This window comes from Eulemur rufifrons, chromosome 12, assembly GCF_041146395.1.
Source record: "Eulemur rufifrons isolate Redbay chromosome 12, OSU_ERuf_1, whole genome shotgun sequence".
NCBI classification, from domain to species: Eukaryota; Metazoa; Chordata; class Mammalia; order Primates; family Lemuridae; genus Eulemur; species Eulemur rufifrons.
This window is the reverse complement of record NC_090994.1, coordinates 23,761,766-23,780,806: the sequence shown is the minus strand read 5'-3', so window position 1 is coordinate 23,780,806 and position 19,041 is coordinate 23,761,766. Positions and strand designations below refer to the sequence as shown.

General features: G+C 33.9%; 1 protein-coding gene across 1 annotated transcript in view; it reads right to left on the bottom strand.

Annotated features, from left to right (window-relative positions):
* LOC138393674 (disintegrin and metalloproteinase domain-containing protein 18-like) overlaps positions 1–19,041 on the bottom strand; it is a 105,756-nt gene that overhangs the window by 28,978 nt on the left and 57,737 nt on the right. Inside the window, exons 13-16 of the mRNA XM_069485053.1 lie at positions 18,365–18,501; positions 15,123–15,306; positions 10,041–10,136; positions 3,827–4,025 (exon numbers count right to left, since the gene is read on the bottom strand). Of these exons, the coding sequence (XP_069341154.1) occupies positions 3,827–4,025; positions 10,041–10,136; positions 15,123–15,306; positions 18,365–18,501 (616 nt within the window). The remainder of the gene's footprint in view (positions 1–3,826; positions 4,026–10,040; positions 10,137–15,122; positions 15,307–18,364; positions 18,502–19,041) is intronic.

Sequence of the window (19,041 nt, the reverse complement as noted above, 5' to 3'; positions counted from 1 at the left end):
TATAGTGTGTTTTAACTTTGGTTTTAGCTAGTGGCCAAAAGGGGTAGGGGAGAGAACCTAAGGAGGATGCAATTTGTGTTATGAGAAACAAGCTTTTACATTACCTTCATGCCATTCTAAATTGAGGGGCGGGGAAGAAGCAGGATCATTCTGCAGGTTCAACAAATTCAGAGAAGTCTGGAGGCCCAAAATTTGGTAGGGGGTCATATTTTCAACCTTTCCCATCCCACGTGCTGGTCTCATTCTTTTCCCACCCAGAACTTTAACCCTGAAAAATAGACCTCATTGGGAATTTAAGCTTCTTTAGAATTCCTTCAAACTGACAATTAAGTCCTCATCTCTATCTAACCTTTTTAAGAGATGAGAGCCTCTTTATGAGTTAGCAGTGTGGCCCTTTGGGCTCACAATTTGTTTTCAAATGCACACCTTTTTGTAAACTTTTCCTAGGTTTAATGGTGCTTAGTAAAAGCCATCCAATCCCCTGTCTGTAGCATTATTATTTCTCCCATACATTTCATGTGTACCAGGTAATTATTGCCTTTCACTAGTACACTATCCCAATCCACTGAAAGAGTGTATTATCCACTTCTACCAGCGATGGGTGCTCATTGACAGCCTGGCAAGGAGTGACTTGGTTTGAGAGCTCATCATAGGGTGCTCATTCACAGCTTGGCAATGAGTTATTTGGTTTGAAAGATTATTGTAAAGGCTATGTACTCACATTACTCTCAAAACCAACTATTAGTGGTTAGGGCCTCCAGAAGCTGACATCTTAATGAGGTATGATTTGAGGATTATTTATTAGTGATCAGAACATCTGGAAGTAGGGAATGAGCAGGATAGAGCAAAGAACTCAAACTGAGATGCAAACTCAACAAAGACCAGGGGTAACTGTGTAATATAAATAGCCTGCTAGTGTGTATCTGATTGGGCCAAAAATCTAACATCCTTTCATGATGAAAACCCTCAACAAACTAGGCATAGGAGGGACAGACTCAAAATTATAAAAGCCATACATGACAAACCCATAGGCAACATCATGCTGAATGGGGAAAGGTTAAAATCATTCCCCCTAAGAACTAGAACAAGACAAGGGTGCCCACTGTCACCACTTCTATTTAACATAGTGCTGGAAGTCCTAGATAGAGCAATCAGGCAAGAGAAAGAAATAAGGGTATCTAAATTGGGAAAGAAGAGGTCAAACTATTGTTTTTCACTGAAGATACAATCTTGTATCTAGAAAACCCCAAAGATTCCACCAAAAGATTCCTGGAGATGATAAATAAATTTAGCCAAGTCTCAGGTTACAAAATCAATGTCATAAACCAGTAGCATATCTATATGTTGATAATAGTCAAGCTCAGAGTCAAATCAAAGACTCAATAACATTCATGATAGCCACAAAGAAAATAAGATACCTAGGAATATACTTAACCAAGGAGGTGAAAGATCTCTACAAGGAGAACTATGGAATATGGAGGAAAGAAATCACAGATGACACAAACAAATGGAAAATCATATCATGTTCATGGATCAGTAGAATCAACATTGTTAAAATGTCTGTACTACCCAAAGTGATTTACAGATTCAGTCCAAACTCCATCAAAATACCAACATCATACTTCACAGATCTAGAAAAAATAATTCTATGCTTTGTTTGGAAACAGAAAAGAACCCAAATAGCCAAAGCAATCTTAATCAAAAAGAACAAATCCAGGGGCAAAATGGGCAGGCTTTTGTATAAAACCCTCACTTCGATTAATCATTACATGTGTTACCCTGGAAAATGTGTGCTTTTGGGTAAGGTGTCTCTGAGCAGCTGGGATAAATTTTGAAGGGGCTGATAGGCGATTATCTGAATGATAGCTGGCAATATTTTCCTTTTTCTCTATTCCTTATTTTTGCTTTAGCATTCTATCTTTATTCCTTTAAATGTACATAGCAAAACTACAGGTTTAATACTTCTTTTGTGTTTTTACTGTCTTTATCTCTTGATCACTCATAAGCTCCATATATACAACAACCACGTGACTATGTCCATCCTGTTGAAAACTATCAGCTCTCTGCATATAAACACTCAGCATTATTTGATAAACAAATCTGGTTGTACTTCTACAGTCACTTTAAAAGTTTAAATTTACTTAAGGAAAGACTGCAAAATTTATGAAACTAATTTATTTATTTGTATCACATAGTAGACTACCTTAAGTAGTCTACAGTTAAGGAGCCGAGTAAATGAATCAAGGAGGAATGAATAAATGAACAAAACTGCATCAGAAGATGAAATTTTTGATCCATTTCTGTCAGTTGTGTGAGGATACTACAGCATACATTAGAGGATGTAATACACATGCATTGTTAGCCCTTTCCTAAATGTCTGTTGTAATTAGAACTCAAAAAATGTCAAATGTCAAGCAACTCAATTCTAGGTCAATTTTTTTTTCTATTAAAAATAGAAAAGCATAAACTAGACCCACCGTAATGGACCTTGCAGAAAGTATTATTTACTTTTATTTTTAAGAGATGTGTGAAACCTGACGAAAAGTTATTATGACAATAACAAACAATAATATTCAATTACAAATAAGCATTAAGAAAAACAAAACACACACCAATGAAAATCCCACAAAAACTAGCATCCTAGAAACACAGCATACAGAAAATAGAACTGACCTATGATTTAAGATATCATAGCTCCTCAGCTCTGATTCAATTTTGGTTAAGTCACCTAATCTGAAACTTATTAGTAAAGACAAGGCCGGGCGCGGTGGCTCACGCCTGTAATCCTAGCACTCTGGGACGCCGAGGCGGGTGGATCGCTGGAGGTCAGGAGTTCGAGACCAGCCTGAGCAAGAGTGAGACCCCGTCTCTACTAAAAATAGAAAGAAATTATATGGACAACTAAAATATATATATGTATACAAAACATTAGCCGGGCATGGTGGTGCATGCCTGTAGTCCCAGCTACTCGGGAGGCTGAGGCAGTAGGATCACTTAAGCCCAGGAGTTTGAGGTTGCTGTGAGCTAGGCTGACGCCACGGCACTCACTCTAGCCCGGGCAACAGAGTGAAACTCTGTCTCAAAAAAAAAAAAAAAGACAAGTTTCAAATAATTAGGAAGACAATGTGGACTACATACCATGTCATTTGATATAAACTATACTATTTAGCCTACTGCTGGGCAAATAACTGATATTTGGTGTTATACTACTTTTATTCAGCTATCAAATAATTATATTTGAATGCATTTCACTGGGTAATTGCTGTATTATTCAAATTATTTTAATTACATTAAAATATAAAATCACATTAAGATATGAATAATTGCTCATCAAAAAGCATAGGTCTTATTAGAATTACTCTCGAAACTATCTGAAAGCAAAATAGAACAATGAATTTTGATCATGTGGACTATGACTATTATCCTAAAAGTTATTCTTCAATGAGAAAATAAGATTATACTTGAATGAAATTCACTCTGAACTTCCTAAGTTTCATGCCCTCAAAATTAGATCATGAATGTGGTAAATAAGAAAATTAAAATTTCAGATTCTACTGATTCGCCATTCCAATATTTTATAAATTATCAGCTATAGAAACGGATTTTTGGTCAGATAGCTAACCACCAAAAATAAAGATTAAGGTATGAGAAAAGAAATGTGCAAATATCAAACTTTCCTATAAAAATAAGCCTTGTTGAATTCAAATTTAATCTTTATTAAGCTAGTGGTTCAGGTTCTTCCTCTACTAGAGTTGTGTGATATGTAATATAAACTACAGAGAAATCCAAATTTAAGGTAAAAGAAACACAAAAGAAAGCACAATACCTTTTCCAAATATCTTGGCACACTGGTTATCAGTAGTTTGGCACTGTCCATTATAACAATACGCAGTTTCCAGCCTGCACAAGTGGCCATTCGATGCGTAAGTGTCAGGAACACAATTACTAGAAGTTCCATTGCAATACTCTGTAAAATCACACTCTTGATCAATACTCTTTCTACATGGAGTGCCTGCTATTGATAACTAGGAGGAAAAAGAAATAGAAAATCATCTTCTGTGAATTACTTTTCTCAATTGCTTACTGAAGAGATTTATCAAATAAAATATCTGTTTACTGATATTTGAGGGAACAAGAGAGTTCCCAAAGCAGTGGGTTTTCCAAAAGAAAAATAAGGTACAGTGTTCATTGTGAACCCCAGGAAAAAGTAACTATTGCAAAGATACAAAAGAATCCCTTCTGACAGAGGATTTGCAACTGCTCACCTGGTTTGTATTCCACAGTTTGAGGTCATCTGACACAACTAGCATTTGGAAAAAGATGAAACATATGAACATACTTATTCCGTGAAAATGGAGGAACACTTGTCTACCTGTTTGTTCTTAGAGAGACCCAGAAGGCAGAATGCCGGGTTTCAGTACCTGGTTCTGACTCTTACTAGCTTATGTGTGTGGGTGAGACACACAATCTGTTTTACATTTACTTGGGATAAAAATCATATTCTGATAGAGTTCTTATTAGTATTAAATTGAATTAATGACAAAGGTGCTTAAAGAATACATGATAAATAACGTTTATATGTAATAGATATAATCACCATTGTAATCACATTTATTATTACCTGAGAGCATAAAGACTTTGCATTGCTCAGATAAAGAGTACAGTTACTGTGAAATTTTTGTGGCTGGCTGACCTAGGAGGTCATCCACTGGCTTCTGTAGTGAAGTTTACCAGGTCCAAATGCTGACCTGCTAAATATGCAGAAGTCTCACACACACACACACACACACACACACACACAAATAATCCATTTTGGTTGAATTAATACAAAATAAAACAAAGATGAGTAATTAATAAATGAAGTGGCATCTTAAAAGTGATGAAAAATTCTTTCAACAGGATTCTATACTCTGAAAATATACATTTCAAAAATGAATATGAAATAAAGATTCTCTTAGACAAATATACCTGAGAGAATTCATTTTCAGCAGGTCTATTTTTTTAGTTGTTATAGATTTAGAGGATACAAGTGCAGTTTTATTGCATGGATATATCACATAATGATGAAATCTGGGCTTTTAATTTACCCATCACATGAATAGGTACATTATTATATCCAGTAATTTTTCATTCTTCATCTCCCTCCCACCTTTTGGAATATCCAGTGTCTATTATTCCATTTTCTATGATCATGTGTACCTAGAGCTTAGCTTCCACTTATAAGCAAGAACATGCAGTATTTGATTTTCCATTCCTGAGTTATAATACTTCACTTAGGATAATGGCCTCCAGTTCTATCCAAGTTGCTGCAAAAGACATTATTCATTATTCATGACTGAATAGTATTCCATGACATATATATATATACACACACATATATATATGTCTGTGTGTGTGTGTGTGTGTGCGTGTGTACACACACCACATTCTCTTTATCTTATCATCTGTTGATGGACACTTAGGTTGATTCTGTATCTTTGCTATTATGAATAGTGCTACAATAAAATGCAGGATTGCAGGTAATTTTTTGGGATATAATGATTTCTTTTCATATGGGTAGATACCCGTTAGTGGGACTGTTCGATTGAATGGTAGGTCTACTTTTAGTCCTTTGAGATACCTTCAATCTATTTTCCATAGCGACTGTACCAGTTTACATTCCAACCAACAGCATGTAAGTGTTCAATTTTCTCCACATCTGTGTCAAAATCAATTGCTTCTTAACTTTTTAGTGCATTTGGCCCTTAACTGGGGTAAGATTGTATCTCATTGTGGTTTTAATTTAACATATTTGCCACCCCTTTACCTTGAATGTATGAAAGTCTTTACCAGTGAGGTAAATTTCTTGTAGGCAACATATGTTTGGACACTTTTTGTTTTTTGTTCATTCTCCAATATGTTTCTTTTAAGTGGGGCATTTAGTCCATTTAGTTCAAAGTTAATATTGTTATGTGAGGTTCTGTTCCTGCCATATTGTTAATTTTTACCTGGTTGCTTTGTATTCTCAACTATGTTTTATAAGACCAGTGAGTTTTATCATTTCATGTATTTTATGATAGTAAATATGGACCTTTCCTTTCCATGTTTATAACTGTCTTGAGCATTCTTGTAGGGCCCATCTAGTGCTGACAAATTTTCTTAGCATTTGCTTGTTTGTGAAAGACTATTTCATCTTCATTTATCAAACTTAGTTTAGCAGGACACAAAATTCATGGCTGAGACGTCTTTCCTTTAAAAATATTTAAAATAAAACCCTAATCTCTCCTGACATTACAAGGTTTTTGCTGAGAAGTTTGCTGTTAGTCTTATGGGCTTTCCTTTATAGATGATTAGACATTTTTCTCTTTGCTGCTTTTAATGTTTTTTCTTCACATTGACTTTAGATATTCTGATGACTATTTGCCTTGGTGAAGTCTGTCTGGCCATGTGTCTCCCTGGTGTTCACTGAGATTTTTGTATCTGAATGTCTAAATCTCTTGCAAACCCAGGGAAATTTTCCTTAATTGTTCCCTCAAATAGATTTTCCATACTTTTTACCTTTTATTCTTCTCCCTCAGAAATACTAGTGACTCATAGGTTTGGATGCTTTACATAATTCCATATTTCTTAAAGGCTTTCTTAACTTTTTAAAATTATTTTTTCTTTATTTTTGTATGACTGGGTTAATTTGAAAGACCTGCCTTCAAGCTCTGACATTCTTTCTTCTGTTACGTCAATTGTTTGAGTTTTCACCTGCATTTTATAATTCCCTCAATGAGTCTTTCTTTTCCAGAAGTTCTGGTTTTTAAAATATTTATCTCTTTGGTCAATTTTTCATTCATATCCTGAAGTGTTTTAATGGTTTCTTTGTGTTGGTTTTCAACCTTCTTTTGGATCTCACTGAACTTTGTAACAATCCATCTTTTGAATTCTTTATCTGTCATTTCAAAATTTTCATTTTGACTAGGATCCAATGGTAGAGAGCTGGTGTGTTCCCCTGGCAGAGGGCTGTTACCCGTTTTTTTTTTCCCCCCAAACTTCCAGAGGTCTTATGCTGATTCCTTCTCATCTGAAGAAACTGTCACTTCTTTTTTTTTAATTTACTTTCTTTTGGGTGGGACTCCGCCCCGCCTTCAGGGTGTGATTATAGCACATGCTGGGTATGGTTCTTTGGCTTCACTTCTAGATGCTTTCAGGGGATGAAGCCTCCGTATAAATTCCTTGGTTATAGATCACCTTAGTGTGGTTACCCTCGCAAATGCTAGTTATTTTGTAGGTTGCAGTAATGGTGCACTAGTCATGTGAGCAGCTCACTGCTTCCTGCAGAGACAGGGACATGGAGGTCTCTAGAAACTTACCTAATTCCCCAGTGCGGTTCACCCTCCAGGCCAGTAGATGGCACTTGCGGGCAAGAGCCTGCCCTGCACTACACAATTGTGTCAGCAGACATTTTAATTGGCTGGTGAGAAGCAACAGGGATAGTGGCAGTGGGATTTATGCTTGGCGTTTGTTAATCAGGAGTACTTGATGTTCCAGGCCATGGGTGGGGCCTCGAACTCTCAAGGGTCCCTGTCCTGTGTTCTGCCATGGAGGCAGGTTGGGGGGCAGAGAAAGGTGGAGCTGGGTCAGGCAAACTGCATTCAAGCTCCCCAAAGGCAGGCACAAGTGTGGATCCCCAGTGTGTGTTGGGGGGACAGCTCCCAGGCCGCTGGGGCTAGCTGCCAGGGAGGGGTGGAGGCATCTCCACTGTGCCAAGAACCTGCATGTGGGGGAAGGGCAAGCCCAGAATCCACAGCACAGCAGGTGGCAGTGGGACCCACTCAGCCCCCAAGTCCCTGACCCGGTGGGTCTCCCTCTGGCATCGGCTGCTGGCGGCACGCCAAAGCGCTAGGCCTGTCGCAAGCAGTCTGTGTTCAGCCTGCGAAGCTGCCCCAAGGCTGCAAGACTCCTCGGCCAGGGCAGGAAACCTGGACTCTCAGGCCACATCCTTGGCAGGGCGCCGAACTAACTTACAAGAAATAGTAAAGGAAGGCGTTCAGGAACGAGGAATATGATACTAAACAAAATCTGGAGAAGGAAATAGAGCTAGAAATGGAATTAATGATGTTAATTTTAAAATTATTTTTTCTTATACTATATGTTCTAAAATATAAAAGACTGTATTAAGCAGAAAATAGTAACAATGTAATTCATGTTTACAGTATATGAAAGTGTTCCATTATAAGCCCCAATCACTACACATGAAGTGTACTATTTTTTTTCTGAGAAAGATGCATGTAATCTGTTTTAATATTAAAATAACCTAATTAAATGTGTCAACACTAAAAACAGAAGGAATAAGAAGCTATTGTGAGTTTTTTTTGTTGTTGTTGTTTGTTTGTTTTTCAGCTCATTAAGGGGGTACAAAAGATCAGGCTATATACATTGCCCATGATGAAATGAGTCTCTGATTAAAGATTTGTAAACTCTGAGGCAAAGAGTAAAATGACTTTTAAAGCTATAAATAACAAACCAATAGGAAAGATAAAATAGAACCATATGCTGTATAGTTTTAGAACTTACATTTAGTTTGCAAAGCAACTGTAAGTCTCGTAAGTATCTAGTGAGATACACAGTCTGCTTATGGATATTATTTATGGTAGCTGTATTTTCATCACCCAAACTTGAAAAAAACACAAATGTCCCTCAACTGGGGAACAGATTAACAAACTACGATACATCCTTATAATAATACTTGCAATACTATTCAGTAACAAAAAGGAATGAACTTCTTACAAACATCACAACATGAATAAATGTCAAATGCATTATGCTTAGATACTTAATTCATGTTTGCACATGTTGTATGATTCAAGTTATGTGATATTTTAGCAAAAGCAAAAGTATAGGTGCAGAGAATAGATCAGTGATCACCAGGGGCTCTGGGTGGAAGTACGGATTGACTGCAAAGAGGCACAGGGAAATTTTGGGGGGGAGTGATGGAATCACCTACAGTTGATTATGATGCTGGTTATGAGTTTAAGTGTGTTTATTGTAACACACTAACAGAGGGTCACTAACAGAATTTTACTATATTAAAATACATCTTAATAGAAAAATTGGGCAAAAGAATATATAAAATATTTACATACAGGTGATGATATACCAGAATTGGAATCATAAATATTTTGCACTATGGAACTTGCTTTCTTGTCCATATGTATGTCTTGAAGATAATATTATAGTAACACATAAATATTTAGCCCATATTTACTAATTCTTGTACAATATACAATAATTTATGTAACCATTCCAATGTCAATGAATACTGTTTCCTTCTATTATGTGTGTGATTTACATTTTAGTTACCACTATGTAAGAGTTTTTTTTTCCTAATCTGTATTCTACACATTTTGCTATTCATGTTATGATTTTTAATAGTCATTTGTCATTTATTTGATTTTATTATTTGAGAGTTCATAAAATTTTTGATATAGTAATGTATGTTTTTTGGTCCTCTTTAACTGATAATTCAGAAGATGATGAAGTTTGTGGTTTCAACACTAAGACTACTATAGTCCTCCCTAGATATCCATGGGGAATTGGTTCCAGGATCTCCTGCGATACCAAAATCCACAGATTCTCAAATCCCTTGTATAAGCAGTGTAGTATTTGCACATGACCAATACACATCCTCCCATAATCATCTCTAGATTACTTATATTACTCAATACAAGTGCTATGTACATAGTTGTTATACTGTATTGTTTATGGGATAATGGTAAGGAAAAAAAGCCTCTACAGTATAGATGCAGCCAGCCATTATTTTTCCAAATGTTTTCAATCTGCAGTTGGTTGAATCCACAGATGTGGAACTCACAGATAAGACTATAATCGACACTAGTCAAAGATCACTTTTTGATTTCACAGAATGTTCCTTATTTACTTGTGTTTGATTATGGACTCTGTATTGTTTCACTGAATTACTTCTATATTATTTTTATCAGTTCTCCATTGATTCAGTGAATACAGCCTTCAATTAACACGGTTCAATTTCCTTTCCACAAATGCTGGCAACTTACCTCACATTTTGATGTACAACATGGTCCAGAACCACATTTTACTGAGCCTTTCAATTTACATGTATTATAATCACAGCACTTTTTAAATTGACATTCCTAGAATTTTATGAGAAGAAACATCATTCCAGTTCAATTACTGAAGAGCTCTTCTTTCTCAATCTCAACTTCAATTTAATACTCTTGTTGTGTTTAACTTTTTAATTATATAATATAGTAATATTCAATGAGGCTATTTCTAGCATATCCAAAGGTACATATAAGTATAATAACTAAAGAAATAATATCTAAAATAGCAGTTGATCAGTAACATTTATCAGTTAAAATATTTGATAACTAACTCACAAATTACCAACATGGAAATATATCCTTGGGGGAAAAAAGCTTTCCTAAATTGTCTTGTTAGTAATTTGTTTAATGATGATTTCAATTATAATTAAACTTAAAGTAGAGTGAGGCATAATAAAAGGCATTTAGTATGTTAGTATGTACTTATGTATTATATTTTACTATAATAGAAATAAACAAAAAAAGAATTGCCCATACATATATATTTTTACAAAGTCAATGTCAGTCAACTATTATTCAAATTAGGTGTTAATTTAGAATGTTAAAAATAAATATTGTTTATATAAATACCTTGGATTTATGCCATATTTTTATATACTTTTTTAAGTTAAATATTTCCTTTTACTCAGAGATCTAGTTTCAAAAATCTTGCCCTTTAATATAAAGGCAGCATTCTTCTTCATTTTGAATTTTCCATTTGTTTCCACTTGTGCATGTGTGTATGTGAATAGATGTATATTTATTCAAACAATACAGAAAATATAGAGCAAGAGTTGAAGTAGTAGTTATAACTTTCCAGATTCTCTAGAGGTAATTATTTTTTATTTTAAAGATTAACCTTCCAAAGTTCAATATTGGTATTAAGTGTGTGTGTGTGTGTGTGTGTGTGTGTGTATTCTTTTCATAGTTAATGAGGATGCCCTCCCTGCACCACCATGCTTAGCAATGCTAATTATGACTAATCATTTTAATTTGTAATAAGCTAATGGGAAAAATGATCTCAAAGTTTTAATTATCACTTCTCTGATTACCAGTGAGTTTGTGTATAAATTTTCATTTTGTGTAATTTTATTTGTAAATTAAATAATTGCATATTTTGATCATATTTTATAGCAGAATTTTTTTTCTTTTCCTTTCCCCATTAATGATAGGAACAGATTTTGTATAATACCAGTTCATAACTTTAAAATTATGTTTATAACATTTCTTTGCAGTCTATTATTTGTCCTATTAATGACACCTGTCATTTTGAGTAATATGTAATTTTTCCTTAGAACTATTGGTTTTTATGTCTCAATTAGAAGACCTCTACCATGCCAGGACTAGAAAATATTATCAACACTTTCTTCTGATATTTTATTGATAATTTTTAAAGCTCATAGCTTTACTTTTTTTCAAATATATATCTTTATATTTTGTGGAATATTTGCCCAAATATTTATCATTAGTCATTATATTTGTGAATGCAGGAAAAAACAAATACCCACACCCACATGTGTATGGGTGATCAGCTGCACAAAACAGAACTACCATTTGGGTAAAATGGAGCATATTTAAGAAGATATAATTGTCAATGCCATTCTGACAAAAACTACCTAGAACATACCTGTAATTGAACAAGTCACGCTTATTTCTTGTTGCACCAAAGGAGAACACAAATCATGGCCAACTGTGGTATGCCTTGGTAGGAAGGCATGAATTATAAGAAATTACAAGATTTGGTGTTGTGTTAAGTGATTTGGGGTTTAAGGAAGCTGGACTACACTCTAGATTGAATGCTTTCAAGGAGCAAGGGGTAACTTTATGGTTGGGGATTTTAATAATTCTTATCTAGAAGGAGTAAATATTAGGCCATTGCTAAAGTAGAAACTGGTAAGGAAGCAGCAATTACTTGTAGTAGCCACGATGGGAGAGTATTCAGTCATTTTTATGACTGAAACAATGTTCAAATTTTGTCTGTGTTCAGACATAGTTAAACAGTGGCCTTGTTTTCTTTCTTGATCTATCATAATCACAGAATTGCCTAGTCTGATTTTGACCTTTTATGAAATTGTTTAGGTTCAACAAGTGAAAACCACGGCCCATCCTTGGTGGGCCCATAGCAACACCACGGCCTGGCTGGTATCACATGGCTAGATCCTGGATGTCAGGGACCACTTCTCCCTTTCTCATAGGGAATAAAAAGCACAAAATTATTAATTTGTACCACCAAAAGTACTAATCATCACTAATCTTAGTTCAAAGATCCCTAAAATAATTCCCTGTATGCTTTGATTACTGTTGATATAGAAATGTAAACAGCATATACCTGGCTATTTTATAACGTGAATTTCTCTTTTTTAATAGAAAAATATAATCTTTGCACAGTTATGTCTATTTCTATGTTAAGTTATTATGCCTTATGTCATTTTTTCATGTGTATGATGTATCATATATTTTATTTTTGGTTTTGTTTGGTGTTTCTTGTCCTTTTTAAGACTCTCAAGACTTTGTTGTTCTTTCATGCCTCTTTCATTGAGAAAAACAATTTCTAATATGTTACTTTTAAAATATGCTAGTTATATTTAAAATTTTAACTTACATATTTAAGGTTATAGGTCAAATACATACATTGTATAGTATTCCATTGTGTGTCTATAGCAGATTATTTTATCCATTCATTCATTGATGGACAGTTAGGTTCATTCCTTAGCTATTGTGAATAATGGTGAAATCAAAATGGGAATACAGGTATCTCTTTGACACACTGATTTCATTTCCTTTGTATAATATATATACCCAGTAATGGGACTGCTGGACCATATGGTCATTCAATTTTTAATTATTCAAGGAACCACCATACTGTTTTCCATAATGGCTGTCCTAATTTATATTCCTACCACAAGGGTTCCTTTTCTCTACATCCTTACTAACACTTGTTATCTTTCATCTTTTTTGATAATAGTATTCTGACAGCTGCGATGTGGTATTTCATTTGGATTTTAAATTCAATTGCTTTGATGACTAGTAATTTTTGTACACATTTTCATAAATCTGTTGGCCATTTGTTTGTCTTATTTTGAGAAATGTTTGTTCATTTGCCCATTTTTAATTGGGTTATTTGTTTTCTTGATTTTGGGTGGTTTGAGTTCCTTATTTTTTTATATTAACCTCTTATCAGATGTACTGATTGCATATTTATTGCTTCCTTTGCTATGCAGAAACTTTTTAGTTTGATATAATTCCAAAAATTTTCTGTAAAGGATCAAATTCTAAGTATTTTTGACATACATTTCAATGGTATCTGTGGCATTGTTTACCTCTGCTGTTGTAGCATAGAAGCATCCATAGAATACGGCAAAAAGAAAAAAAAAAAAAACGGGTATGTCTCTATTACAATAAAATTTCATTTACAAAAAACAGGCAGCAGCTGGATTTGACCAACTGGCCACAGCTCTGATGTAGAACATGCCTCAGAGAATTTCTTCACAAGAGGCAAGGAATCTGGGACATTTATCTACCAACCGACCATCATAATTATCTGAGGGACGATCATTAGCTCCGGAGCATAGGGAGCCCACTCTGCTAATGGCTGCGTGTACTACTGAGGTCACAGGAATCACTCCAGCAGAGTCTCTGGTACTTGAAACAAAAACACTCAGCAGGAACAGTGAAAGTAAAGGAGACCTGGCAGGGCACTACTGTATCTGCTGCTAGTGTCAATCTGCACACAGTCCGTGGTTGTAGAAACCCACAGAGTGCAGACCTAGCCCCAGACTGTGTTGTGTTCTTTTACCTTTCATTAAAAACAATTAGTATTTATTAATAGGTAGATGGCACCATACTTAGGGGTAGGAGAAGGCAAGTCGAGCACAGTACTACTTATCAGAAAACTAAGCACCTGGATAACTGGAAATCTGTGTGTGTACATGTGTGTGTGTACACACACACATATGTGTGAAATATCTACTTACTATATAGGTATAAAATATATATGTACAATGTGTGCCCCTACATATACACACTTATACAGATACGCATAGACTCAAACATATAGGTTTTAATTTGTGGAATGTAGAATCATTACGAGTACTTGAAAGGACTTAATGATACATAAAAATGTGGTGATCAGGAGTTTTTGTAGGGAGAAGGAATTCATGTAACTATTGGGGGGAAATCATGAAGAAACTTTATCTTATTGAAATCAAGGTTAATTATTAAATATTATAGAACAATGATATTTAGAATAGGCTAAATATATTGTCCCACCCATTGAGAATAGTACGTATTGAACACTTGGTTGATAGAATGACAATTCAGTGCATACATATATGCAGAAATGAGCAAATAGAAAAAGTTTGATCATCTAAAAACTTGTAAATGCAGGAATGTTTGAGAATGATTAAAAATAAAGCCATTATAGTGTTTAGAAATTCTTCTAAACACAGAGATGAGGAAAATTTGGATTAAATTTAGCAGAAGTTTGTAGAGAAAATAAAAAATGAGGCCAAATGAGTTAGGAACTGAGTTGTGGATAAAAAAAGAATTCATTTAGCTTATGCATTCAAAATCTGTCTACTGGCATGATTGGGAATAGTTACACAAACCTAGTGTTCATGATATACTTGTTTTCTCAATTCTGGAGGTGTGGGAAAGTGATTTATACCAGGTCTGTCCAGAAAGCATTCAGCCATGTAATACGAAAAATAGAAACGTTTATTGAAGAAGATACAAGACACAAGAAACATTGTACATAGGACAATGACACCTCAGTCCCCTTCAAAGTAGCCACCTTAGGACCTCACAGTTTTCCCAGACATGGTCAACATTTTCAGGTGCTCTGCTTCTCCGTTCTCCTTATTTTAATATTAACAATAGCTGGATACTTTCCAGACAGAACTTGTATTATCTTAACTAATCCTCATTCTCATATCTCACTTATACATTGAAGGCATAGTTGCATATATTATTCCATATATATCGTGACAAACATGTTTTATGTTTTATTAGAAACAAATTTCAATCTTTGTTACTCACCTCTTCATTACCACAGTCACATTCTTCATTAGCTTCCAAAATCCCATTACCACAGGTTGGTTGATTTTGATATAATGGTTTCAAATTTGAAAGGTTCTGAAGGCATTTAACCTCAAATTCTGCAACAAAATTTCTGTAGTCATGCATGCTACAGTTGCTAAAAATCTTTATACCACTGGAACTCCTGAAATGAAATAGTATTCCTCAGGTAAATAAACCTCACTAATAAAACCACATCTAAACAATGCTCCATATTTACTCATATAAATTGCAAGTTGGCCAGCTCAAAAATTTGTACTTTAGCAGAGATTAAATCAATTATAATTAAATTTTAATATTTATTATTTCAAGATTGTCTTCAAAAATACACATTGAATATGTATCTTTCCAGAAAAGCAATGCAATAAGTTACAGTGGTTAAATCTATACATCTATGCATTTATGTATCTCTGTATCTAAATCTATCATCTGTCTATTGTTACTTCTACCTGGTATGCTATTCTCTCATATACTCCAAGCTTTCTTCCTTCATTTCAGTCAGATGTCTGCTCAAATGTTCGAGATCTTTCCAGATAACACTGTCTGAAATTGTGCCCCCTCCACATTCTCTTTCTACTTTCAATATTTGTTTTTCTACATAGCACTTTTGCTTCATGTAAAAGCAAACTTCTCTATTTATATTTTTGAAATTTAATTTTATGTGATCTAAATGTTATACTAAAATATAAGACCAAAGAAAATCATTACGTACATGTTCACAACTATATTTTTGGTGGAATATCTGACAGCTATGCCTTATAGATGTACAACAGAGATTTCAAATATACCATGCACAATATTTAACTAGGGATTTCAACCATGTCTGCTCTCTACTCATTTTTCTCAGTTGTTGAAAACTTCATTCTTTTAATTGCTAAGGCTGATAACATTGGTGTGATGCTGGATTCTTTTCTTCCTCTTATACTCCATACCCAACATGGACACACACATGTACACATGAATATAACATAACTGATTAACAACTATTAAGTTGGTTATACACTGAAATGATATTTTAACATATTGGGTTAAATAAAATATATTACCATAATTATTTAATCTGATTCATTTTCAATGCTACTAGAAATTTAAAAAATTTAAAGTTATATACACAGCTTACATTTTATCTCTCTTGCACAGTGCCACTCTAGGCAATCATGTTTGAATTAGTAATACTTAAATAGCTAAATCTGAGATGCCAGAGGTCCTGGGTAATCAATCTCTCGAGCCTCCAAAGAAAGAAATGTTAACTGCTAAGGTTTCAAATTTGGAAGACTTTAAGGACAAAGAGAAATGCTTTAGCTTTTACTGACACCACCATTTGTAGTGGGATAAATAGTGAAAAGTGGGAGAACGATCATAAGGAAAAACGCCATTTAATCAAATTTTCTTTATTATGTTAAACTACTTTGTTTTAAAAGGCATCAGTATTGCTATCCTTTTGTAAGATAGTCTCATGCAAAAAGCTACAAACTTTGAGCACTAATATCTCTTCACACAAAATTAGTGTATAGATAGATGTGGGCTTGGAAGTTATTTACTACTTGGACCACATGATTTTCAAGTGAAAATTAACAGTATTATTTAGAATATGGAACTTTTGTTTAAGGTGGGCATAATGCAATTTGTTTTTGAAATCTCTGTTTAAAAGGTGGCCATGGCAAGAAAGAATATGAATGTGATGTGTGTGTGTGTGTTGATCAGTTTATAGATATATATCCCTAAGCACACAGAATTTTAATAAACAAAAGACAATCTAAAGAAAATGTAAAATTATTAGCTTTTTGTGAGGAAGATTACCATCCTGGCGTAAAGACAAAAGAAATAGGGTGAATAAGGGCAGTTGCCTCAAAATACTTATCCAAAGCTGCAAGTTTGGGGGCAGAAAAAAATTGAAATCTAATTACTGCAGGAGTATACAGATTCCCCTACATCCTTCTCTCTAAATCCCATAGAAATTAACTTGGCAAAACATTGACTCTTAACTTTCTTTGCATATGCAACTTTGAAGCAGAAGCTGAATGGAGCAAAACAAACAACCCTGCTGTTTGAATTCACAGGAAGTTTGCAATCATAAATTCTTAATACATACTCAAAATGCTCAACAATCCCATCACATTTCCTAAAATGCTTCTAACTTTCAGTCCTAGACAATTATTTCACACCTTCTACCAAAGCTCTTATAATCCTTGCTCTTAGCTTCCTATCAGAGAAAATTTCCCACATCCTTACATCTCCATTAATCAAATTACCTACCTCTCTACATATTTACTTTCCTAATTTCCTATCACAAATATTAAACATACCCAGTTTTAATAAAAGCCATTTCTCTACTTTGGTACTAGATCCTGTCTTCTAAAATTTACACTGTGATATTGTTAAATCTTATATCCAACATCATCTTTCCCCACTTTCTTTATTTCTATGAGTCTACAAGTAATATGTAGTGTCTCCCATCTATAAAATCTCTCCTTTTACCATAAATTCCAGCTCATACTCCTCAAAAGGTGGTCTATATTTACCATCTTCACTTTATCACCTCTCATGTAATTTATCAAGTTCCTTAAAAATAATATATTGATTTGGATTGTGCTGAATTTATAAATGTATTCTGGAAAAATTTTAACAGTTTTATAATAGATTATCTATATGCTTACTGCTGGCATACGCATGCTATTGGGGTTTTTTAGATTTATTTATCCTAATAAATTTTTGATGTTGATGTTGCTGTTGTTGTTCTAATACTATATTGATTCTGATGATTTTTATGGGTTGTTAATAATAACATCTGCAAATAACAGCATTGTTTTTCTTCTGCAAGTCCTTATTCTTTTTTTCAACATATTAGCCAAAACTTCCACTACTATGATATATTATTAAGGATGATATTAGGCATCTTTGTTTCAAGCAACAAAGACTACAACAACACAATAGTATTAATACATTTATACAATATTTCATAGTTTTTATTAACTTTAAATTTCTTCCACTAATTCTCTTGAATAAAAATTTCTTAATAATAAAACATATCACTTTCCAGATTCTTGCTTCACTAACAAAAAAAATTGTGTGATAGCTGTTCAGGCATAACATACCTTTTCAATTTTTCATATGAACTTGAATGTTAAAGTTTAAAAAATTCATCACATCTTGGAAAGAGTCTTATAAAAATATATGTAAAATTAATTTAAAAACTGTCTTACACTGCTTCATGATTCATTATGCATGTAGCTTGTGGACAAGAACACTCAGCAATGTCATCATATGATAATCCTATATTAAGGCCAAGCAGTTGAGCTATAGTAACTGAAAATCCCTCCAAACTCATTCCTTCTGGATACTAGAATAAAAAAAAATTGAAGAGAAAATCATTATATAAGAATAAAACAAAAACAAGTAATAACTTGAAACATTTTTGCTCTTATACAATTTTTATATTTAATATTTTTATGTTGAGCATATTTTACAACAATTTATTTTGATATGTCATTGATATGTACATGTATGCTTATTTATTGATTAAGAATGAAACAATGTAAAAAGTAATCAATCCATAAAATTCTCTGCTTTAAAATGGGAAAAGACGAAATTCTATAGCTTTGAATATAGGATATTTGTTACAAAATCAAAGAAAAACACATTTATTTCACTTTGTCATTAAATCAATTCATCCAATTAACAAATATTAATTCAGTGTACTCTGATGTCAGGCAATGTGATAGGTGATAGGAATATAGGAGCAAGATGAAAGCAATGAACTTTGTCCACACCTAGAGCTTATATTACAGAAGGGGGAAAAGACAACAAACAGGAAACCAGCATTCGGATTTCAACAATTGGCACATGGACCCTATCAGTTAGTTGGCTCAGCGAGAGACAC